This window comes from Hyperoodon ampullatus (assembly GCF_949752795.1).
Source record: "Hyperoodon ampullatus genome assembly, chromosome: 1".
Classification (NCBI taxonomy): Eukaryota; Metazoa; Chordata; class Mammalia; order Artiodactyla; family Ziphiidae; genus Hyperoodon; species Hyperoodon ampullatus.
This window is the reverse complement of record NC_136914.1, coordinates 173,678,784-173,705,565: the sequence shown is the minus strand read 5'-3', so window position 1 is coordinate 173,705,565 and position 26,782 is coordinate 173,678,784. Positions and strand designations below refer to the sequence as shown.

Below are 26,782 nucleotides of genomic sequence, written 5' to 3'. Positions count from 1 at the left end.
TCTCTAAATGGAAAAATTGCCCTTAAATCCCACACAACAGTAGCTGTCCATGGCACTGGTCTAGACTTTGTGTGCAGGAGCAAACATTTGCAGAAATGAATCTGTGTTTCAGCAGCAAAATAAAATGGAGATTCTGGCTTTATCTGAGAAGAAAGGTATGGAGAGAATTTATTTAGGGAGATGGCTACATAAAAAATGTCTCAGCAGTCATTGTAAAAAAAAAATCCAGGACTTCCCTGGTGGCTCAGTGGTTAAGAATCTGCCTGCCAGGGAAGGAGACACAGGTTCGAGCCCTGGTCCAGGAAGATCCCACATGCCATGGAGCAACTAAGCCCATGCGCCACAACTACTCAGCCCACGTGCCACAACTATTGAAGCCCGCGTGTCTAGAGCCCATGCTCCGCAACAAGAGAAGCCACCGCAATAAGAAACCCGCACACCTCAGTGAAGAGTAGGCCCCGCTTGCTGCAACTAGAGAAAGCCTGCATGCAGCAGCGAAGACCCGACACAGCCAAAAGTAAATAAATAAAAAATAAATTAATTTAAAAAAATCCATCTACACTCAAAGACTGAGTGAATCTTCAAAATATGCCCAAATGGTTATGAGATAAACAGTCTTTTGCTAAAGGCAAAATTATAAAAGCATTGAAGACATACTTCTCAGATGATGAAAGATTGGGAGAAAAAGGTTTTCACCCTAAACCTGTTTCCCTGACACACAAGGAGTTACTCTATAGGACTAGTAATAGTAGACTTACCTCAGTTGAAAATAAATCCTGCTCAGTTTGCCAAGCTCTACCTTGTAAAATTCCTTAAATGAAATGTGGTATCTAGGTCCCTCTATGAAATGATTGTACCCATTAAAAATATTTCAGAATGGTAAAGATGGTATTATTTAATAATATTTGTTATTTTTCTAAGCAATCATATTAACTTTTGCTTTGCATACTTCTCACACATAGGGTTTATCTGTTGCATTTCATGGCTTCCATTGTAGGAAAGGCGGGGGGATGGGGCTTTGCTCTAAGCCATAGGAGTGATGTATGTGGGTTTGTCAGGCTTCACAGGAGGCAGAAAGGTGGGCATTGATGTTCCATGATGCTTCAGAGCATGGATTTTGGTGTCAGGAAAATTGTGGAACATATTTAGGATATGATATTTAATATCACAGTAAAAGAGATAGGAGAGTTAGTTAGTTAAATCTTCTCAGTCTCAGTTCCTCCATCCTTTTGGGGGGGAATAAGAGGACCTACCTCAAAAGTTTCCTGGGAAGATTAGATAGCAAAAGTTTTCACCATGGTGGCCTGCCCATGAATAGATATCATTGGTATTTTGCAAGCATAGAACCTCTAAAGGAAGTTCATATCACAGACTCATTATTTTTCCTTTTGTCTACATGTTACTTTTCTGCAAAAACAATATAAAAATAGCAGAAGGGATTCAAGTAAAAGTTTGCCTACATGTCCCATCACTTCATGAAATTGTTTTCTTTTACTCCATATATATTTCTCATAGATGTATATTAAAATCTTTCATATTTTCATAAATTGTACAGTTGTATATTCCAAATGTTAGCACTATACAATGAGAACATCCATTTTGTGGCAGTCTCCCTTTTCTTATGTCATCTGTTCTCTCCCTCCAACAAAGTAGGTTGCCATTCTTTGCAAATGACATGCACACATGCAGAGAATGTAGTTTTAATTCACAAGAATAGGGCCATATTACATACATGTCTTTGTAACTTGTTTTCTATCTGAACACTATGTAGTAGGCATGCATCTAAGTAAATGACACAAACCTATAGCAATGAAAGCTCCATATCATAAGGATGTGTTTATAGAGTTATTTATTATAGTATCATTTGCGGTAGCATAGCAGGACAACTGAAAAGTCCTGAATATCTGTCAGTAGATGTATGGTGAATAGACTGAATTACATCCATATTATGGAACATTATGTGGATATCTTAAAAAATATATTTAGAGCTCCTCTTGTAGATATTTTTTTTTATTTTGAGTTGGAAAAGAAGGCAGAGATTACTCAATGTCATCATTTTACACACCAGGACACTGAGACTTGAAGCAACTCACTCAGCTCTGGGCTTTGAGAGATCCAGAATGCCAGGCTGACTATCAGTCCAGTGCTCATCTCACAGCCTCCCACTCCTGCCACATGGGCTATGGAGTTTTTTTGTTTGTTTGTTTGTTTTTGCGGTACGCAGGCCTCTCACTGTTGTGGCCTCTCCCGTTGCGCAGCACAGGCTCCGGATGTGCAGGCTCGGCGGCCATGGCTCACGGGCGCAGCCGCTCCGCGGCACGTGGGATCTTCCCGGACCGGGGTACGAACCCGTGTCCCCTGCATCGGCAGGCGGACTCTCAACCACTGCGCCACCAGGGAAGCCCGGCTATGGAGTTTTACGTGGAGCAGAGGGTCCGCTGTGGCTGGATCTGAATATGAATTTGCAGCATGCATTAAAAAGCCTTTTAGTGTGACGACTACAGTGTGAGTTTAATAGTGCGTTTACCGTCCTGGAGAGTGTGTACCATGAAAACTTCATTAGGTGGTTTTCGGTTACAGCACACAGTTAGTGTCACTCATTGTGACACATTTGTTCCCTGAATGAAGTTCCTGGGGAAGGTCAGAGCCCTGTGTTATTTTGCTCGGCACTCCCGTGGCACGATCCTGAATATTTAATCATGCTGCTCTGATGAGAAGGGGTCTGGCAGCAAGTTTCAGGGGAGTATGTGCAGTGTTATCGTCCTCAGACTGCTGTTTGGAAATGAATCCGTGGAGCACACTCAAGGACATTCAAGAGGCACAGAGGATTCTGAGGCGTTCTTTCCCTTCAGTTAGTCAAAATTGAATTTAGAATTGTTAAACAAAGCCCAAAGAAGTCTTTATTTTCAGCATAATCTAATATTTCCCTTTATGTGGGTCAGAACAAGAATATATCAATATAATCTGGGGGGAATGGCAGCAGTTGTATTTTGTTGTTGTTACATTGCTTCATGTTCCATAATGGGATGCCAGTGTGTGCTCTCCCATCAATTTCATCTGAAAGTTGTATGTCCTGGCAGCTCTAGGAGTTATTATAATATGAAGGAGGTTATCATAATTAGCTGCAGGGCTAGAATCTATGCTGTTTTTTGGCATTTGGCCTATTGCTTTCATGTAGTTGTGAAAGCATCAGTGGAAGCTTTAGCAGGAACTTTGCAAAAGAGAATCATAAACAGTTATATTATATTAATGAGTAAATATGTTTCGGTGATTATCTAATGTCATTGCTGTTTACATCAGTGAGAAAATTATTTTTTGTTGAACAAATCAAGAAAATTTCAGGGTTTTTTTTACAAAATAATTTTTTTAATTGAGTTATAAGTGACATATAGCATTGTGTAGTTTTAGGTGTACAGCATAATGATTTGATATATGTATATATTGTGAAGTAATTACCATAATAAGTTAGTTAACATTTCATCACCACACATAGCTACAAAATAATTGTTTTCTTATGATGAGAATTTTTAAGATTTACTCTCCTTAGCAACTTTCACACATACAATAAGTACTGTTAACTGTAGTTACCATGCTGTACATTACACCCCTCAGACTCATTTATCTTATAACTGGAAGTTTGTATTTTTGATCGTTTTCACCAATTTTGCCATCCCCCAGCCCCAGCTCACCAATGTGTTCTCTGTATCTATATATGTTCACTTTTGTTTGTGTCTTTGTTTTCTTTAAGATTCTACATATAAGTGAGACCATACAGAATTTGTGGTATTTGTCTTTCTCTGTCTGACTTACTTCAAATACCCTCAAGGTCCATCCATGATGTTGCAAATGGCAGCATTTCCATCTTGAAAATTTCAGTTTGAATATCACTGTTATTTCTCATAATCTTTAGACTAGTTCTTTGTTTTCTTGTTTTTTATTTTAAACTCTTCTTTGACATTTTAAAATTTACATCTTCTCTTTTTAAAAAACTGTTTTATTATAAACAAATAGTGTAAGGCAGTTTGATCTTGATTGAAAAATAGGGCAAATCCATTTATAACTGAGACAGTGTGACAGCAGCCTTGTAGGTCACCTCTGTCTCCTTCAGGGGTTCCATCCATAGTCAGCTTTAACTGTCACTTCTACATGAATGACTTCTACATGTGACCTTCAACCTTGAACTTTCTTCTGACTGCTAGGTTAGCATTTCTAAATGCTCAGTATATACCTTAACATTATCTAAGAGTTAATTACTGACCTCTGCCTGGAAAATAGTAGAGACTCAATAAAAAAATTTCTGAAGCGATCATCTGTATGTGTTAGTTGGGATTTGGGGGAGGCCAATACGTTTATCGCTCCTTTCAATTTTTTTTTTAATTGTATACTGCCCTTTACTTAATTACTTCAGTCTCAAAGTTATCTTTTCTGAGCTCTCACCTCACAAGAGAATGAAGCAGAAAGCCCTGTGCCTATACGTTATGAAACAAAAACAAACAAACATTGGTTGGGTTCAGCTTAATCATAATTATATTAGCCAAATTGTATATAACATGTGATAATTGAAAAAGAAAGACCAATCTTCAAAAAATATAATAATGGGAGGGAGGGAAGAGAATTAGCATGCTGGATCCCAGTTCAGATCATCTGTGTGGCCTAATTGTTTTAAAGTACATTGGCCATTCTATGAAATGTTGTAAAAAGCCAGTGTCACGACGCCTGTGTGTGTCCATTAGATTTGAATAGACACCACAGGACTGCTTTTGGTTGATGACTTTTGCTGAAGCCAAATAAGCAACCTGATTGTGTTAAACCAGCCTATTGATTACCTTTGATATAACTGAAAATGAAGCTTCCTTCACTCACTTGTGATTTGTTTTGAAATGGAAGGCAGGGGATGAATTACTAAGATGATATCCCAGACTCTCAACAATTGTAGGTGGCTTTAGGCAGTAATATCTGGTGGATTATTGAAACATTCATAGAATCATAATTTTATCACCTTCAAGTTGCAATTGACTTTTCTTTGACTTTGCATTCCAAGACGGAAGTTGGTTTAGGTTGCTTTGATGATCAAAAGTCTGTGTTTTTTGAGAACTCAGCAGATTCTAAATTTGTAAGATTTCCTACCCCAAACCTAAGAATTCTGTGACTTTATGTTGAAGGGGCAGGGGAGAGGCAGCAAGAAATCTTTCAGACAGGCATTACAGCTAGTTCTGATGAAAATAGGTCAAGGACCATACTTTGCGAAAAACTGGGGAGGAGTGTGGGTAAAATCGAAGTGAATAAGTTCCAGGGATCTCAATAAAGTAAAAGTATTTATATACGAATACTTTAAAACTGCTATATACTTATAGGACATTATTTTTATATTCTTAATAATGCATTTTTTTTCATGCAGGGGATTACAAACCTGCTTAATAGTAGAATGAGTCTAAGTAAAGGTAACTAACTTGATATTTAATTTCAGTGCTAAATTAGAACCCAGTTCCTTAACTATATGGCTCATCAGAGAGTGTGGGGGGGGATCTATCACAAAGAAAATAAGCTAATATAAATTTTTTCAAGACGTGGTTTTCAGCCTACTTTTGTGAAAGAATAGGACTTGGGATTCATCAGGTCCTCCTTTTTATAATCTGGGAGTAAATCTGTGTCTGGGAAGGTGGCAACTTTCCTCCTACTAGTACCTCAGTCTACCCTGCTTCCAAGTTCTTCATGTTGACTTATTTGAAGTACAACACATGCATCTGACTCTGACTTTCACGGCTCTCCATCAGCAAAATACATCTATCTGTTCCCAGCTCCCGTAACAATAATAATCAGGCTTTTAGATAGGGCTCCGTATAGGTGGAGCCCCATCGAAGGAGTCCTCACTCAGCTCTGGCTGGCACATATTTACAATAGACTCTTTCCCTAAACTGTGTCATAAACGATTTTCACTTACCTCTGAACTCACATGTATGAAAATCTATGTTTCTCCCTCTTAAAAAGAAAACAAAAAATAGCTACAACTTCAGTCATATGGGTATTTTAAAATCTCACAATTTGTATTTAATACATACTTCTATGGATCTATTTGCATGTACATATTTGTATTATCTCACTTCTTTTATGCCAGTGTGATTCAGGATTCTCATATCTATCAATAGTTTTGTTCTCATTTTATCACAGTAAATTATGGAGAGTCTAATGAATTATTATATTATCTAGGTGTTACCTAGAATACTGTTTAGATGGGTTTTTTGGGTTGATTTAGACCTAGGCACATGAAATGGGGACTTCTCCAGCCAGTAGGTTTGATTTTTGACTTGCTTTGTAGTCTCAAAGCTGTTTCCAAAGTTGATGCAAAAGTTATTAGTGTGTTGGTATGCTCTTTATTCATTGAAGTAGGTGAATAGTGATGTTTCTGGAATAATAATGGACCTAGCCTTGGCACATTCCTCTCTAATGGACAACTACCTAGTCTGATATTTTATCAAGACCCACTTTCAAAACCTGTGACTTTGCCGCAAGGCTCTGCTCTGCTTCTCTCTGCAGCCCCATGGTGAGCTATTTTTAAGCTGCACATGTTTAATTTTGCAACTTGTGACAATTGGAAAAGCATCATAATGTCTATTCCTACCGAGGCACACCAAATACACCAACATGTATTGAGAGGAGCAGCATTTGGGGGAAAACTTCACTGGGGCAAGAGTCTTCTTGGGAATTACTGGATTCTTTCTTCTTGAAGGAAAGCCGACTCTTCCCTTAATCAATCGTTTGTTTGCTTCTTTGTTTATGTATTTATTTATCCATTCTAAGGAGCAATGAGCATAACCCAAGTGTATTTAAGATTTGCTTTACCTGGATTTGGACTTCTCAAGAAGAGCTGGTCAGAAAAATAAATAAAATTCCAAAATGTAACTAGGAGAGATGCATGCTGAAATGAGCCTGTACTTTCACATTCCTTATAAGTTACTTAACAAGACCAGTGGTTGCCTGTGGAATCATCCCTCATCGTAGGACCTTTGGTTTTTACTGCATGATGTACCGGCTTGCCTTTAAATTAAATTTAGCTGTAACTGTACTTCAGTTAACTTTAGTAACCTCTGTACCATGTGCTAAAAGTGCTAACTAGTTTGTTCATCCAGAAAAGCCTTGAGCCCTTGTGAGCTGTTGTGAAGTTTACTCACATTTCTCTGTGAATGACAGTGGCTTTTACTCAAGCACTTCTGAAACATTAAGGACGTCTGTTATTTTTGAACACGCAGCCTTGGTTATTGATATATTGTAGGAGGTAATCCTTGTATTAATCCAAATTAGCTGATAATTAAGAGCATTTTTCTTTTTTGTTTTCTAATGATCTGTCGCATTTTATATTTGTTTTCCTAATTCTGTTTTGTAAGTTCCTGAGGATAGCATTAAGCAACAATATTTTCCCTACACACCCCCAATGGTAAATAGACACAGGCAATGGATTCACCAACAAAACTGGTGATTTATAGTTGCCTTTCCTAGAGGAAAAATTGGTCAGATTGGTGCTCTGGGCTTTAACATCAAAAATGAGCCCTAAGGGCTGATTTCAAGAAAGTTCCTCAACAGAATGGTTTATAGAGTATTAATTAACTGTTCAGAGATTACAGAAATATGCATACACAGAGCAGGTACCCATATGTGTACTCTAGGTATCCACATGGCTTACTCTTGTGCCTTGCCTTCTTCAAATCCTTACCCAAATATCACCTCGATGAGAACTCAATGATCACCCCATTTTACATGTACCACCATCCCCTCCCTTCATTCAGCATATTCAATTCCCCTCTCCCACTCTATTGTCTTTTTCCCCCATTATGATGTAAGCTCCATGAATCACTGTTTTGTCTGTTTGGTTCACTTGTGTATATTCAGAACCTAAAATAGTAATGCATAATAGGTGTTCAAAAGGTATTTAAAATTTTTAATTTATTTAATTTTAAGTGAACTCTGTTTTTGAGATAATTGTAAAGTCACAGGCAATTGTAAGAAATGATACAAAGAGATCCATGGTAAAGTATTTAGTTTCCCCCAATGGTAACATCTTACAAAACTCTAGTAGAATATTACAACTAGGATATTGACATTGATACAGTCAATGTCAATTGACAATATTTCTATCAGCACAAGGATCTATCATGTTGCACTTTTATAGCTACATTCACTTCCCTCTGGCCCCTACCCTTTCCTTAATCTTTGGCATCCACTAATCTGCCGTCCATTTAAAAAATTTTATCATTTCAAGACTGTTACATAAATATAATCATGCAATATGTAACCTTTTTAGATTGGCTTCTCTCCCAACCCCACCCCTGCTCAGCATAATCTCCTTGAGATTCATCCAGGTTGTAGATATCAATAGTTCATTCCTTTTTTCTTGCTGGTGTGTATGAATCACTGTTTGTTTATAGGTTGTTTCCAGTTTGGGGCTGTGATAGACAAAAACGCTATAAGGGTTTATATAAAGATTTTTGTCTAAACATATTTCATTTCTCTGGGATAGATGCTCAGGAGTGCAATTGCTGGGTTAAATGGTTGATATATGTTTAGAATTTTTTTAAAAAGCTACCAGACTGTTTTTCAGAGTGGCTGTACCACTTTACATTCCCACCAGCAATGTATGAATGGTCCAGTGTCTCTGCATCCTTACCGGCCTTTGGTCTTATCACTAGTTTTTCATTTTAGCCATTCAGCTAGGTGTGTAATGGCGGACTCACTGTAGTTTTATTTTTCATTTCAGTAATAACTAATGGTATCAAACATCTTTGCATGTGCTTTGTTGCCATTTGAATATCTTATTTTGGTGAAATGTCTTCATGTCTTTTGTTCATGTTCTAACTGGGTTGTATGCATTTTCCTGTTGAGTTTTTTACGTTCGTTATATATTCTAGATAATAGTGTTTTGTCAGATATGTGGTTTGCAAATATTTTTTCCCATTTTGGAGCTTAACTTTGCATCTGCTTAAATGAGTGAGAGTTTTTAAATTTGATGACATCCAACTTAGCAATTTCGCCTTTATAAATAATCCTTTGGTGTCAAGTCTGAAAAATCTTCACCTAGTCCCAAATTGTAGAGATTTTCTCTTATTTTTTCTTAAACTTTTGTAGTTTTATGTTTAATTTTGTGATCCTTTGTGAGGTAATATTTGTATAAGACGTGAGATCTTGGTGAAGGTTCAGTTTTTGCCTATAGATGTCCAATTGCCCCAGCACCACCTGTTGAAAGGCTGTCTTTCCTCCACTGATTTTCTCTTGGCATCTTTGTCAAAAATCAGTTGTGGATAATTGTGTGTATTTATTTCTAGGTTTTCTATTCTGTTCCATTGAACAATGTGCCCATCTCTCTACCAATACCACAGTCTTAACTAGTGAAGCTGCATAACTCTTGAAACCAGGTAGAATTATTTAAAGACTTAATCTTCATTTAAAAATTGTTTCAGCTATTCTAGTTTCTTTTACTCCCCATATAATTAATATAATCTTTTCTATATTAAAAATAATCTTGCTCATATTTTGATTAGAACTGTGTTAAACCGTATGTCAATTTGGGAAGAATTGGCAACTTTACTGTGTTGAGTCTTCTAATACATGAACACAGAATGTCTCTCTGTTTATTCAAATCTTTTATTTCCTTCTCCAGAGGTTTTGTAATTTTCAGCATACAAATTTCATACATGTTTTGTTAGATTTAAACCTCAGTATTCATTTTTTTGAGCCATTGTTAATGATATTGTGTTTTAATTTTTATGTTTATTGCTAGTACAAATGACTTCTCAGTAGTACAATTAATATTGAGCTCGTATTCTATGACTGCTGAACTCACTATTCATTCTAGGAGTATTTTTAAGTTTTTTTTTTTTTTTTTGTATTTTCTACGTAGACAATCATGTCATCCTCAAATAGGATAAGTTTATTTTTTTCTATACAGTCTGTATGTCTTTAATTTCCTTTCTTATCTTATTGCACTGGTACTACTTCCAACTCTATATTGAATAATGCTGGTGAAAGCAGACATTCTTACCTCGTTCCTAATCTTTGGGTGAAACCATTCAGTCTCTCATCATTAAGTATAATGTTACCAGTAGGTTTTTGTAGATGTGCTTTATCAAGTCGAGGAAGTTGCACTCTATTCCTATTTCACTGAGATTTTTTATAAAAATTATGAAGGCATGTTAACTTTGCCATATATTTTTTTTCTGAATCAATAGATGTGATTATGTGATTTTTTTCTTTAGCTTGTTAATATGGTAAATTACTTTGCTTTTTCCATATCAAGTCAGTCTTGCAACCTTAGAGCCTTAGACTGAACCACACCTGGTTGTGGTAGATCATTCTTTTTATATATTGCTGAATTATTCTGTTAATGTTTATTAAGGATTTTTGAGTGTGTATTAATGAGAGATAGTTGTCTGTAGTTTCTTTTTATGGTATTGTCTTTATTAGGGTAATACTGGTTCATAAAATGAGTTAGGAAGTGTTACTTCCTTTCTATTTTCTTGAAGATATTGTGAAGAATTGGTGTTAATTCTTCTTTACATATTTGGTAGAATTCTCCAATGAAACCATGTGGCCTGAAGATTTCTTTTTTGGGGAGTTTTAAAATTGTAAATTCAATTTAGTGAACGATTATAGGACTGTTCAAATTATTATCTATTATTTCTTGTTTGGTAGATTTTTTTAAAACAATTTGTCCATTTCAGCTAAATTGTCAAATTTATTTCTCTACAGGTTATGTAGTATTTTCCTAGTATCCTCTGATATCTGCAGGTTCTGTAGTGCTTTTCTCCTTTTAAATAGATATTTTTAAATGAATGGGTTAATTGAAAAATGTATTAAATTTTGAATACATTAAAAATATCTCAGTGGGAGAGGCAGGTCGGGCAGCTTAGGCAGTGAACCGCTCTGCAGTCCTGGCACTTGCCTGAGGACCTCAAAACTACCGTTACCCTGCTGGGCAGCGTGGACACCATGAACGATGCGGCAGGACTGAATTTGGAGAAGGTAGCTGCTCTGCTTCAGAAACTGAATTCCGATCCTCAGTTCGTACTGGCCCAGCCTGCTGGTACCACCCATGACCTGCTGGACATCTGTCTGAAGAGGGCCACGGTCCAGGGTGTTCAGCATGTGTTGCAACAGGCTGTGCATCTGGAAGGCAAGCCCGTCACCAACCAGAAGAGCTCAGGGTGATGCTGGATCTTTCCTTGTCTGAATGTTATGAGACTTCCATTCATGAGAAAATTAAATATTGAAGAATTTGAATTTAGTCTATCTTACCTCTTTTTCTGGGACAAGGTTGAATGCTGTTATTTCTTCTTAAATGCTTTTGTGGACACAGCGCAGAAAAAGGAGCCTGAGGATGGTAGGCTGGTGCAGTATTTGCTTACAAATCCTGCAAATAATGGAGGATAATGGGATATGCTTGTCAATATTGTTGAAAAATATGGTGTTATTGCTAAGTGCTTCTCTGAATCTTATACAACAGAGACAACCAGAAGGATGAATGATATTCTGAATCACAAGATGAGAGAATTCTGTATACGACTACGGAACCTGGTATACAACAGTGCAACCAAAGGAGAAATCTCAGCCACATAGGATACCATGATGGAGGAGATGTGCAGAGTGGTGTGCATCTATTTGGGTAATCCACCAGAGACGTTCGCCTGGGAGTATCGAGACAAAGATAAAAACTATCAAAAGATTGGCCCCATAACACCCTTGAAGTTTTACAGGGAACATGTCAAGCCACTCTTCAATATGGAAGATAAGATTTGTTTAGTGAATGACCCTCGGCCCCAGCACAAGTACAACAAACTTTACACAGTGGACTACTTAAGCAATACGGTTGGAGGGAGAAAGACTCTATATAACAACCAGCCCATTGACTTATTGCAGAAGATGGTTGCTGCCTCCATCAAAGATGGAGAGGCTGTATGGTTTGGCTGTGATGTTGGAAAACACTTCAATGGCAAGTTGGGTCTCAGTGACATGAATGTCTTTGACCTTGAGTTAGTGTTTGGTGTCTCCATGAAGAACATGAATAAAGCTGAGAGGCTGATTTTTGGTGAGTCACTTATGACCCACGCCATGACCTTCACTGCTGTCTCAGAAAAGGATGATTAGGAGGGTGCTTTTGTGAAATGGAGAGTGGAAAATTCGTGGGGTGAAGACCATGACCACAAAGGTTACCGGTGCATGACAGATGAGTGGTTCTCTGAATATGTCTATGAAGTGGTGGTGGACAGGAAGCATGTCCCTGAAGAGGTTAGCTGTACTAGAGCAGGAACCCCTTGTCCTGCCAGCCTGGGACCCCATGGGTGCTTTGGCCGAGTGATATTGCCTCCAGCTTTTCCTCCTCCCGTGGGACCTGAAGTAGCTGCAAAGGACAGATCCAGGGACTGAAGCCAGAGTTACACAGTCAGACTCTTGGATTCTCCTCCAGGAACCTCTTTGGGAAAGTGTGCTTTATGCTGAAACAAAATACTCTGTAAAGAAAAAAAAGGGAAAGATCAGCTCATACTATCGACTCTCCTCATCTCCAACAGCTCAGGATCTCTTAGCATTTTAATCAGATGTAATTGTTTGTCTTAAGCCTGTCACACCAGTTCGGTTCAGTGTCTCTTTTAGTAAGGCAGGAGAGGATGAGCAATTGAGGTGTGTGGAGAGAAAACAGACTTAGTGCTCCTTGTTCCTAGACTAGAGTAGGGGGAGGGTGCCCTAATATTTGAGCTCTCAAAACTGCATTCTGCCTGACAGTAACACCGTCCCTCCTAGGTGGCAGTCACTGGATTCAGTTTTTTCAGGGTAATTTTATGTGCCTCTAATAGGCCAGGAATGTGAGGTTGATCAAAACTGACATGATTCCTTCCTATTGTTCTGAACTGCAGGGGAACACAGCTCTACTTGAGTCACGGTTAAGTAGAGGGTTGGAGAAAGTAGGTGAGAGAACAACCAAAACCTTATCATGATCTGAATTATAATCATTAGCAGGAGCTCTCACCAAATGGTTTAACTTCTGCCTCTGGGATTGGGAGTTGGGTGGGCACCGGAAAGTGGGTATCCATTCTTTCTGACAACTAAATGGTGCTGAGAAGCTCTTGAATAAAACACTTTGCTAAAACAAACAAACAAACAAAACCTCAATGCTAATATGTCCAAAGTAGAACTTTTGACTTTCTCAACTGTCATAGTCTACCCACAGTTGTTTTATTTTATTAATTCATTAGAGTTATCTATCTAGTTGTTCAAGCCTCAAACTAAGTCATCCTTAACTTTTCTCTTTCCCTCATTTCCAACCCTACTAATTCTGTTTCAGAATATATCCAGAAATCAACCACTTCTCATTTCCACTCCAAGCCATGCCACCATCCTCCTCCTCTAGACTACTGCGATGCCCCTCGTAGGTGTTCAGTCTTCTACTCTTGCTCCTCTACAATTCATCCTTTACATAGCAGAGAGATCATATAATTTTCCTACTCCCTGGAGTGACTTTCCAGCTCACATGGACTAAATCCAAATTCCTTACCCTGGCTATAAGACCCTGCATACTAGTAGGCTCTGGTTTGTAGGCCCTGGCCTCCCCTATGAAATCATCTCCTATAAGGCTCTCCTGACTCAGTATGCTTCAGCAGTCACACCCTTCTTTCTGTTCCTTGAGGATGCCAAGCTCTTCTCCAGCTTGTGGTGTTGGCACAAGCTTTTCACTCTACTTGACATGCTCTTTCGCCTGAACATCTTATGGTTGATGGCTGTCTCCTTCTTGTAATCTGTATTCCAGAAGAAGAAATGTTTTCATTGACCATTCAATCTACTCACTTTCTATTCTGTTAAGCTGTTTTTTACTAGTCTCCATAACATCTATTTATATGGGATATTTTTTATTTATTCTTTGTTAATTTGTTGTTTTCTAATCTAAGGTGTAAGCCCTGTGTATGCAGAGGCTTTGCCTTTTTTCATTACTGCTGTATGGCCAGCGCCTAGAACCATGTATTGAACAAAACAAGTGCTCAATACATAATTTCTGCATAAATGAATGAAAGTGATCTGCTTAATGCCATCTATACCATATCTTATTTCACTCTCCAACAAATGAAGTGTCCTGTTACCCATTTTACAGATAAGAAAGTGGGGCTTTAAAATAATTTGTCCCAGCTGTGGAACTACAATAGTGTATTTCTTCTGCCAATTTCAAACTTTGGGATGCCATCACTCATGGCAAATGCATGGGAGAAAGAACCTTAAGAAGTGTATTGCTAACCTTTGTTTATAAACCTGTTTTTATCTCAGATACTTCCAACTGAAGTCCTAAAAATTCTCGGAAAGCATCCTTCATTATCTCCTTCAGATGATGGTATCACTGAGTTGGGTGGAAATATGGGAGAGTTACAGAAAAGAGCGAGTTATTACTAGATCTTGTTAAATCTATGGTTCCAGGAATACTTCTTTCTTTATTGTAAAAGAACATCATTTCATGTATAGTATTGTTGGGAAATATTAGCTCCAAGTAGAATTATTAAAACTGTCAGAAAAAAAAATGTCCTGTCTAGGTATTTAAAATATGGAGGAGGCACATCCACGTACATTAAATATCAAGGAGATATCATACACTAAGTATCAAGGAGATATCAAGGAGATATATACACACACACACACACACACACACACAAAATAAGTGAAAACAAATAAAATACCAAACACCCTGGAAATATAGACTGTCGACAAATCTTAGAAACTTCCCAAGGCACTCAGGAATGAAAAACAACAACAACAAAAAAACCCAAAAACTACACATTCAAGGAAGTTTCCTAGCTTTCATAGCAACTGCCTACCTCTGTAACACTATCTTTAATAGAATAGTTCTTTGTGAAAATTGTGAGCTCTCGCAATTGTTCTCACTATTAAGTCAACTGGTAAGGAGCTAGCAAGTTGCAGTTTACCTTTTAGAAATATGAGGAAACTGAGGCAGTCGTTCTCTTAGGATAATGCAGTAAATTAGTTTTGGAGCTCTGTTGCCTGGAAGCAAGTATAGGGGCTTAAGAGTTGTGGTTTCCAGGCTACTGTATTTTAAAGGAGACAATGATTTTTTTTCCCCTAATTTTCAAATCCCTGAGCCTGGACAGTGCAGAAAACACAGCCAGATTTAGGTAACAGCTTATTTTCCACCTCTGTGCCCATGAAGTAGAATATATTTATCTGTGACAAAAGAGCTTTGCCTCTATTTGGTGGTAAATCTTCAAATCTGTTTAGAATCAGGGTCAGCTTCTCAAATGAGCCTTTTCACCATTTAGGCTTTCTGAATCTGATTAACACTGTATCAGGGAATTGTCTGGTGTCTGACCTTGAACAGCATGCTTTCCTACTTGCCTTTTTGGCGGGGGGAATCATTTTGTACAGCCTTGGACAATGAGATTCCTCCCCAGCAGGCTTGATGGCATTTGTGGGCTCCTTTCACTGGGTTTCAGCCCCAGTGACCTGTCATCTGTCCCCTCACCTGCTTACATGCTGATTCATTGATGAGCTGGCATCGCAGGCCCCGCCTCCCTCTGAATGGTCTGTGAGGTTGTGATTGCTCCTGGAGAGGGGATGCGGAGCTGAGCCACCGTGGGTTACTACACGTGTGAACCGGCAGCCTATCTGTTGCCACAGAAGAACTTGGTGACCTGAGAAGCAGCCCTTTCTCACCACCCTGTTACTGTTCTATCTATATCCGGCTTCTCTAGCTTTTTAAAGGAATTTCTGATTCAGGCACTAACAGCTAATTCCACAGGAGTTGTGAGGCAGCCTGTGACATAAACTGAGACAGAAGTTTCCCCTCAGAGACTGTCTTTTTTTTATTGGCAAAGACTTCTGGCTCTTCTCAGAGGAATACCTTGTTGCTTAAGATGAGTGGCTGTAGAAAACGATGTAAACGTGAAATATTGAAATTTGCCCAGTACCTTCTCAGGCTATTAACAGGTTCTCTTCATACAGGTAATGACTTTTTTTTTTAATGGAGTCTGGTAGAGCATGGTACCGAAGTTGAAATGGAATAGGAAAGGCTCACTATTTCTATGTTGTGTTTATTTTTAATGCTGTCAATAAAATACAGTTGTGTTTGCTAAGATTCACGTTTCTAAAAATGTGTGCAGTGCAGCTCTAATTTTGGGATAGAACTGGATTCTGTGGATATATCTTTTGTGTCTTTTTGGCAGTGTCGCTGTTAAATGTGTCTCAATCTAAGGAAGCAGTGTCTGCAGAGTAGAAAGGTTTTTTTTTTAAATGCATGATTGTGTGAGGGTTTTTCCCTTTCTTCTGCTTGCTGCAGTTTGCTGGAAAATCACAAAGCTGTTCTTCCTGCAGGTATTTAGAAATTCTCTACCTTTGATCATTATAATCCATAGATTATTTCTAGTATTTGATTATAGAACTTAGCAGTGAAAGAGTTAAGGACATTTCTTTTGGATTTCTGAATTCCTTGCAAAATGTGAGCAAATTGTGAAAACAGCTGAAGAGTATAATGTCCATGAGAGCTTTGATATTTGTTTCATTGCAGTGGATTTTAATGTTTAACAGTTTGCACAATTGAAATAGAAACTCTATTTAAATCTAAGTATTGATAGAAAATTTTTTTAAGGTGTTCCAAAATTATGAGCCTAAACCAGCAGTTTTGCTGCCCGTGAAATTCCTAGGCAATGCTGTAATGGAGGTAGTGACAGGTGGGACCAAAACTACTTTGACTCTGATAATAGATATTTTTAATGGACCCTCAAACTTCTGAGGAGCAAAGCTGGGTTGATAAAATACCACACTTTGATTCTGGCTATGAAGAACTATTGTTAGCTTTATTTTTTCAACTTACACGTGTCTTCTTTTATCTAAATCATGAGAAAGAAGAGTTAGTAAAAAAAAAAAAAAAAAAAAAAACCACCTATACACTATACTGCAAGGATGAGGGATGAATTTGAGCAACATTTTCTCTAGGAAGTAAAGTCTTTATGGTGAATGGCAGAACTGCATATATGATTATGTTGACAACCTGATCAGGAAAATAGTTTTGAGGGGATAACTATGAAAATCAAATGATTTTCTGAGAGCATTATTAAGTATTCATAAACATAATCACAGGATTGTTATCAGATGCTAATCTTTAAGCTGTGCAAATTGTGGTGGCTTTTGACACTTTTAAGAATAGTTATTGAGAGTCTGTACCTACCTTTTGTTAACTTGGAGCTCTGTTGTATTTTTCACCCAGTCTTTACACTTCTATACTGAGTCCCAATATGAGTTTGCTGTATCATGTCAATTGTGATCAATAATGTCAATATATTTGCTATAAACATTCAATTAAGGATGATGTGTCATTTATGATGTCATGTCTTATTGGACAATGCTCAATAGGGGATCTTTTATCTAGCTATGAAATTAGAGAAATATTTTATAGAAGAAAGTTTTCCATGAGGTTTCCATGGTAGTCTGTGTTTTCCTCCTTGATAAGGCAATTTTAAGGTTGTACCTGTTTCTTGCTGGATTTGGGTGCAGTGCTCTGCCTTTTCTTGCTCAGTTTGTGTATAGTTTTCTGAAACTTCTGATTTCAAAGAATTTTATGAAGATGGTAAATGGTTGTGATGTCATAAACCATAAACATTGAATCCAATATGTAGTGGTCGGCTAATGACTGCATGGTAATTTATAATATGAAATTTATGGAAAGCTAGTGTAGCAGAAATATTTTAAGCCTTATTTAATGCGTATTTAGAAATCAATATAGGTGGGATTCATTCTCTTCTTTCTGAGCCACAGGAGAAAAATATAAGAACTTTGAGAAATAAGACAGATTATTATAAAATAGTAAGTTAGATTTATGACCTGGGAAATGTGATTACAGCAACTTGTTTCTCGTAAAAATTCTTTTCAGCTCAGTCTCTAATACTAAATGTTGTAAAATCCATCCAGAATCTTTGCAACTGCTCAGAATGCAACTTGGAAAAGCCAATTTATGCGTTTAGTAGATGCTGTGATAATATACACTGTTCACATTGGAGAATCTAATGTAAAATTCATTAGAACACTTTCAAGTCCCTTAGCTAGTAATTAATGAAAAAGTAGGAAGCAGAGTTGAATTAGTTTAAAAAATTTGCTTTAAGGTTGGATATGCAAGCAGTTGCTAATTGTATCCTGAACAATCAGCATATGTCTTTGTAGTTATCAAAAATTTAAAACAATATGAATGTGCCTTGGATGATTTTTTTTCTTCATTTTACCAGCAAGCCCTTAATCTTCACTTTTTCAATTAAAGATGTGATCTAAGGAAATAGTGATTTTGTTTTACATTTGGAAATAGGTTATTTCTGAAATACATAATCTAGGTTGTTGGCAGTTGTCTTTCATTTGATACCAAAATGCCCATGCCTTTATACAAACAGAAAATTTGAAGTGCAAAGACATTTTCATGAACACAAACTCTCCTTTGATGTGTCTTATTGCTATCACAAGTTAGAGAAAAGCAGTTTCCTTTTCTGGGATCTTTTCATACAAGTTTTGGCAATGCCTATTAAATAAATAATTTAAAATTAGTGATTTTTTCTAAAATAATCTTTATGTTAGAGAGTGCAAATTCAGTAATAAAAATTTGTCCAGGTAAAATAAGATGCTTTCATTTTACCAGAAACTTTTTACTATTTTTATCATGGCAAGTCATTTTGCAAAGAGTGGATTTTACAAACACATGTGTTGGCCTTACTTGTTATGAAAATATAAGCCTTTTTAAAGATTCTTTGGTATATAATAAATCTCAGAAATCCATATGCGAATATTAAAAGTTAGTGGCCACCATGTTCAGTGTAGTGTGGTGTGATACAGGATCAGTTATCCTAATTCCTTTTCAATTTGACACCTACATCTTCTTGTACCATATTATATTCTAATCTAGATGGGGCTCATGGTAACCAATATATTTTTGTACATCTAAAGGAATGGAGTTGATTTTGAGGATTTTAGTCTGACACTAGTAGTATGAGACTTATTCTATTGATGGGCAATTTGTGTACTATAGGAGCCCAAGGAATACCCTGTCATATAAATGCTGACCCATTGAAAAGGGTAAATAATATTGCAGATATTGAATTTTAAACTGTTTCTTCTTTATTTGTGAAGTTTAGTATTGGAATGTTTTATGGTTCTTTTCGGAAGGTGGTTTGGACATTTATCAATTCTCTGCACGTAGTTTTCTTGAAAAATCAAGACCTGAACACATTTTCCTATTAGCAGGTATTCCCAAAACATATATGTGAAGTGGCTATTGCCTGGAGCTCTGTTTCAGGCTTCAAGACAATGAGCTACAGGTGTGGTGAAGTTCAACTCTCCACCTGAGGGAAACAGAGGCAATTCAAACCAAAACATTCTTTTAAGCTTTGAATTGCTGTTTAAGTAGTGGATTCCAGTACTTCAAATTTAATAAAATTATATTATTAAAAGCATGACATAAGCATTCCTCATTTCATCAAGTAGAGAACTTTAGATGAGAGATAGAGAGAGAGAGCATCTGTTTTACAAATTTGCACTGAATTGCTTCCAGCCTTATCATTGTTAAAGAGACTGTGGATCAAGCCATTCACAAGGCTAGTGATTTAAAAATTTAGATTTTTTTTCTGTTGCATTTTTAAAGTATGAAGAGAAAATAAAGGTTGATGCTTAGCAAAATAAGAGACTTAAGAAAAACTGTTTCTAGCTACGCACACTTCCTCCTTTCTCCTCCTGATTACAAGTCACAGAATCATGTTTTCACTCCCCCCGTCCTCCTCTTCTGTCCCTCATCCCTGCCACATCTGAACACAGGGCTGACGCATCTCATGCAAAGGATGTGTCCCTGAAGACCTCACATAATTAAAGATTCATAAAACTCAGGTTTCATCCTGGCAAAAGGCGATAGGAGATTTTATTTCTCAGTTCACGTGGGCCTGGCATGTGGCAATTGAATAAAACAGCTTATATTTGCTTGGCCTGCCTGCTCTGAAACTATGCTATACTTGATGACATTTATGTTTTTTAATTCATTCAAACTTTGCTGATAAAGGGAGATCGTATTTCTTATAGCACTATGTAAAATTTGCATTATTGGGCTTCCCTGATGGCACAGTGGTTGAGAGTCCACCTGCCGATGCAGGGGACACGGGTTCGTGCCCCAGTCTGGGAAGATCCCACATGCCGCGGAGCGGCTGGGCCCGTGAGCCGTGGCCACTGAGCCTGCATGTTCAGAGCCTGTGCTCTGCAACGGGAGAGGCCACAACAGTGAGAGACCCACATACAGCAAAAAAAAAAAAAAAAAAAAAATTACATTATTGAAATGCACATAAAATGACACAAGTTATGCTCAATTTGCTTCTTCTATTGAAACCTGCCCTCAAATGAGAAGAAAGCAATGGATGATGTTTTTCTTGACTGCCAAGGAATATATGTAATTAGGTTGCTTTTCCCAGCAAAAGTTTACATTTTAAACTTTATCAGAAGAATTTTTTTGGCCTCTATTAATAAATTTGACTTTTCATTCAGGAGTGAAGGGGTATTTTGAGGGGTGCAGCTTCTTGCCTTATCTCAAATTCTGCCATGGCTACCAAATCTGTTTAGAGGATACCTAGGTTCAATGGGTAAAACACCCATATATGCAGAATACTGGTTGCCCCTTTCATTTCAGAAGAAAATATGCATGTTAATGTTTATTAACTTTGTATTTTAAGTTCTTTACCACATAATTAGTGTATTAGGTAAAACTTATATGGCTTAAAGACTCTTCCAAAGAGCAGATTGTTTTGGTCATTGTGAGAACTTCAAAGTAGCAAGTGATCTGACTTCACAGTTTTAGTCATGTTAAACTCTTAAAACTCTTTTCTTGACTAACTGACAAAATTAATCATGTGCTCTCAAGGGAAGAGCTAATATTCACAGAAGGAGCTGTATTTGCCGCTATTGGTTAAAGTAATCAGACTTTCTTAGCAGAAACGTCAACAGTTACACATCAGTGCTTCATTTAAATATGCAAAGAAGTATTGAAGTTTCACCATACAGGCTCTTGAGGATATTATACATTGATTTTGATATGTATCAGTTATTTCCTGGCAGGAAAGAAAGAGATCTCAGGAAAATAATTTAATAAAGGGGCCATGTATGTGGGCAGGGGTAAGGAAGTCAACAAGGGGTAAGGGGTACTTGAGTAATAGCAGACCACTGAAGGAGCAAGGGATGGGGGCCGTTTCTGAAGCCTGGAGAGGGAACCGGTGGGCAGAAGACTGCTTGACAGGAGATGTGGCCTTTAGTCCAGGGACATAGCCAACCCATGGAGACCTGACAGTAAGGGAGCTCAGGAAAAGAGAAAAAAAGAAAATTTCTGGCCTCTCCTTTCTCCAACCTTCCGATTTTTGCTAGTGCTTCCATTGGCTGACCCCATCCTAGAAGCCAGTGGGAAAGCTAAGTAGGAGAAACATGCTCATGGCCATATTTACTATTTTATATTCACCGACTACCACTGACAAGGCTTGCTTTGTTTCAAATTACTAACATTGGTCACGTTGCTTCCCCTCAAAAGATATTGAAAGAGGCACAAGCAAGCTAATCATATCCCTGAGTTAGCTTGTAAGGTTCCTGTCAATCCACCACATCTTTTACTCTCGCTGTTTATCTTTTACTTTGACCATATAGCTTCTGCCCAGAATTTCTCTGTTTTTTCTTAAACTTTATAAGTAAAATGAACCTACACCTTCAAACAGATGGACTCTGTATTTGAGGAGGTGTCACCGTAATCAGCCACATTAAATGACACAGGAAGACAGTGTGATGTTTGTTGTAGAGGTAGATGGTATTACAGCCCAGGATGATATGGTTATGCTTTGTGCTTGCTGAGGACGATGATGGATTTTCTTTCATAAAGTATATTTTCTCTCCAAACTCCTTTTTCCAGCATGAGATACCTTGTGAGTTGTGGGAAGGGGCTAAGATCTGAGGAGCTGACCTTCCTTGTGGAAGAAAGCAAAGTCCAAATGGCCATGATGGAAATCAACATTGGTATATTTTTTGCAGTATATGCCAACAATTTTGACAAACAAACTAGTTTTGATCCAGCCTTTGCAAACCATGGCTCTATGCCTACCATTCTCCATTTCTTCTGCCTGATAGATATACTGCAATACCATCAGAATGTCTCAAGATGTTCTTTATGTGGGACCAATGTTCAGTTTACTTTTTCAAATTAATTTTTATTGGAGTATTGTATTGTAAATATTGGAGTATTGTAAATCATTGATTTACAATGTTGTGTTAGTTTCAGGTGTATAGCAAAGTGAATCAGTTATACATATACATGTATCTATTCTTTTTCATATTCTTTTCCCATATAGGTTATTATAGAATATTGAATAGAGTTCCCTGTGTTATACAGTAGGTTCTTATTAGTTACCTATTATATATATATTAGTGTGTATATGTTTAAAAGGTGAATGCGTAGGACTCTGAAGCAGATCAACATGTAATAATGGCTGAGGAGGGCCAACTAATTATTATTTTCAGGGAGAGTGAGTCAGAGAACTGAATGAGTGGCTGAGGTAGGAGAAGAACTATGCCAAATTTTACTTGGAGGAGTAAAAGGCATTCCATCATTAGACACCCTTCTTTATGTGTCTCATGTCTGGCTCACTGTCTGGCTCTGTTTTGCTCCCTCTAATGTCTTTACATCATAGTCTTAATGACCATAATATGAATATATTACATTAAAAACAAAAAATAATAATTCTTAGAATGTTCCAGAGGAGCTATTCTCTCTGCTCAACCCCCAGCTATGCTCCTGGAGCGCAACAGCATGCCCAGAGGAAGAGTTAGGAACCTTGTGTTGGACTTACAGCTCTATCCTTATTTCTACGATTGTGAAGGTCATCCAGCTGCTCTGAGCTGGGTCAACTCATCTGTAAAATGGGGATATTCCTACATATATTTCTCTTGCTAGCCAACATTCCATAAATGGGTAGCTTTTGTCATTATTACTGAGCTTATATCCATAGGATGTTCTGTTTTTTTACAAATAAATTTTCCCTAAAGGTAATTGGATACCTAATCATTATTATGCTACCTGGTAATTAGGAATAAATCTAAAGTAACTGATATAAATGACTGCATTTTTTAAAACTATTTTGCCTTTTATTGTGTTAGTTTTCAATAACTGTAGCTGCCATTTATTGATTCAACTGAAGTTTATTAAGTGGTTGTTAAGGGCTGAGGCTTGTGTTTTTTTGTTCTTGTTTCTTGCGGTATGCGGGCCTCTCACTGTTGTGGCCTCTCCCGTTGCGGAGCACAGGCTCCAGACGCGCAGACCCAGAGGCCATGGCTCACGGGCCCAGCCACTCCGCGGCATATAGGATCCTCCCGGACCGGGGCACGAACCCACATCCCCAGCATCGGCAGGCGGACTCTCAACCACTGCGCCACCAGGGAAGCCCAAGGCTTGTGTTTTTCTAAGCTATTTCATGATTCCCGCCTGCCCCACGTTACTCTGCTAGTGCAGCAAATAAATTCAGGGCAGTTAACGCCACAAACCAACGTGTGCTTAGATTTCCGAAAGCAGAGGACAGCGATCTCTTGTGGGTTTAGCCAAGGAGAGGCGAGGACAAAGAGCAACCTAAGTGAGGCAGTAAGCCTTCAAAATATGCTCCTTTGAAGTAAATTAGAGGGAGAGAAGCCGATGAGAGGGAAGCCAAACAAGGAAGGTAAGAAAGCATCTGGGAGAAAGAGGATCAGTGGGATTATTTGCAGGAGAAGGAAGTTTTGCTGAAAAGCCAAATTGCTCACACGACCAGATTGCTGCAGAAACTACCAGCAAAGCAAGCCCACCAGAAGGTTTTGTTCCTTGTCCAGGGAAGTGCTTCTGTGGCTTACTGAGCGAATCAGGCAGTGAATCATTTAAGTGCCTGTTCGCATTTCATTTCTACCTGCTTGGATCTGTCTTCACTCTCTGATGTGCATTGATTTCATTCCCTTTTGAGCTCTCATAGTACAAGTTGTCTATCCCCCATTGTTCAGCATTTAATTAGTCATCAACACTGTATTATTTAACAGATTCAGGTGTTAGAGGTGTATCTCAAGTAGACCTGAGTCTTCTAAGTGACATAAATATATTTAATTCTCCAGCTCTACCCTAACACAGTGTTTACTGTATATCTGTTCAAAAATATAGATTTGTGGGAGGATATTATAAGTAAGTATCAGTTTCTTTCTCCATATAATTTAATGTGTTCCTTTCTGACTCACATTATTGGACTTAAAATGAGAGCACTTGAGCACCCCATGGGGAGCCTAGCCCACGGTGCCAAACCTAGGATATGGTGGGAGTAAGATATAAAACTAGATTTGGCAGAATCCAAACTATATCTTTGTTTCATTATACAATTCTCCCTTCTCAAACTCAAACTCACTCTGAAGAGCTGTGTGATGACTTTAATTCTCAGCTCAAATATCACCTTAGTAAGTCATTTCCTGATCATCCAATCCAAAATAACCCCTCCTACAGTGACTTTCTTTTATATCACCTTTCTGAAATTTCTTTTACAGATAGGGTGGCCAAAATTGGGACACTTTGGAGAGTAAAAAGAGGCAATCTTAATAATCACAGCAAGAATATAGGCACACACCAAGACTGTCACAGACAGACTGGGATATATGGTCATCTTTTCCACAGAAATGACCATGATCTAAAATAATTTAGATTATTTACAAGTGTCTGTAAACCTGGGATCTGAACTTCTTTTTAAGGATCCTGTTTGTTTTGTTCATATTGTAATCTAGTGTGTAGACCATGCCTGGTGCATAATAAATGATTAATAAGTAGTCATTGGATGTTTGACCAAGTTGCACACCAATGTATTTTAGGGGACAAAGCTACCACATCTTATACCGCTGTTTCACTACATGTCTTCCCCAAAGTTGGTCAGGTTGTGATGGTTTGCCTATATCACTTCTTCAGATCTCAGCTATGTCAGCTACTCATTGTAATCTCTGCTGTAGTTCTGCTTTCTTATCTCTGCCCAGTACTTCTTCCCATTACAGAAACTGTTGTAGATAATCCAGAGCCCTGGAAGTCTGAATTCTCTCTAATTGTACACAAAGGAGTTATAACTACACATTTTCAAATAAGAGTAGGTGATGTATATTTTCTCATTTGTTTCAAAAGTCATATATCCTATGAAGGATTTATATATAAAGTTCTATGTATTTGTATTTTCTCATTTTTCTACAGTGAACATAGTATATGTGCAATGATTGAACTTTAATATTTTTAATAATATAGAAATTTCTAGGTTCTTTCAATCTTTAGCTATGATAAACCTGTTGGAACAAAAAGATACCACCTTGGATGTACTGTAATTGTATATGTATGTGTGTGTATATATATATATACATATATATATATACACACACACACACACACAATTATATATACCTATATTTATATGTATAGATATGTGTATGTATATATATATATATACATATATATATATATATATATATATATAAATTATCAGGATTTCAGTTGATCTGTCTTGTATCTGCAGTTTTCTTCTCTAGCTTGTATATACATTTGAGAAAGTTTTAATTTCCCCTAGCTCAGTATTATCACCTCTACAATGGGAAGATTTCCATTTTGCAAATTTACCAGGTTAAGATATGAGTTTTAAAGCCTACCAAATCAGTCGTGTTCCTCTTCTGTAATACACCCTTGAGATACACAGAGCCTGTTTTATTATGGGGTATACATAAAAGAGTTTCCTAAACATTTTGCAATTCCCTGAGCCAAACAAAAGTCAAAAGGCTTCAAAGAGCTGTAAAGCCAGTTCTATAAACGGCTTTTAGAACTTTAAAGATCAGTTTTACGCTGTGTCTACTAAAGATTCCCCAAGGGAAACTATATAGCCAACTGCTGGGCATATACCCAAATGCATGCAAATGTGTCATCCAGTGATGCCCTCCTAGCCCATCTCCAAGTAAGGGCTTAGTCTTTGATCTTGGAAGGTTAAAAAGCTTGTTCAAGTTCAAAATAGTGAAGGTGCACAACACACTGACAGTAATAGAAACAAGATTATGTAGATTATGCTACTTGTATAAATAGTTTTGTAGGAATATGCTATTGGATCATAGACGTGTAAAATCTCAATGGATTATAAAAATTATTTGGTCTGACTTCTTAATTTTCAGAAGAGGATGTTGAGGTCAGAGTTACTCAAGTGATTTTTATCAAGATCATGGGAGCTGGTTAGTCCTGTTACTAGTCCATTACACTGCTATTCCAGAAGACATTGTTCTTTCAACCTTACATTGTGATAAGTGTCTATGGTGATGTCCTGCTCTGATAGAAATACCTGGTGTTGGCAGCCAAGAAGACCTAAACTTAAATCTTAGCACCATCTCATTTTAGCAGGAGACCTTGGGCAAGTTTACATTCTTCCATACCTGTTTGCTCATCAGAAAAATTAAGTTATCCCTATTCAGGCTGTCACCAGGTACTTTTTCAGGCCAGCATTTTAAAAAAATATTTACTTATTTATTTTCTTTATTTTTTTGGTTGCATCAGTTCTTCGTTGCAGCACACAGGCTTCTCTCTAGTTGCAGCATGAGGCTTTCTCTCTAGTTGTGGCGTACAGGCTCCAGGGCACATGGGCTCTCTCATTGAGGCATATGAGCTCAGTAGTTGTGGTGTGTGGGCTTAGTTGCCCCGTGGCATGTGGGATCTTAGTTTTCCTACCAGGGATTGAATCCACGTCCC

At 37.6% G+C, this 26,782-nt stretch overlaps 1 protein-coding gene and 1 pseudogene across 4 annotated transcripts in view; both read left to right on the top strand.

Moving 5' to 3' along the window:
* Positions 1-26,782, top strand: part of KCNIP4 (potassium voltage-gated channel interacting protein 4) — a gene marked incomplete at both ends in the record, with an annotated part of 1,193,276 nt that overhangs the window by 250,079 nt on the left and 916,415 nt on the right. Inside the window, one exon of one of the 3 annotated variants that reach the window (XM_079704277.1) lies at positions 15,891-15,978. The exons of the other annotated variants lie outside the window; for them this stretch is intronic. Coding sequence (XP_079560403.1) covers positions 15,891-15,978 — 88 coding nt within the window. Of the gene's footprint in view, positions 1-15,890; positions 15,979-26,782 lie in introns of those variants that run through there. 3 annotated transcript variants of the gene reach the window in all.
* On the top strand, positions 10,978-12,343 carry LOC307050504 (bleomycin hydrolase-like; annotated as a pseudogene). The gene has a single exon. The product of its transcript is annotated as a bleomycin hydrolase-like (transcript).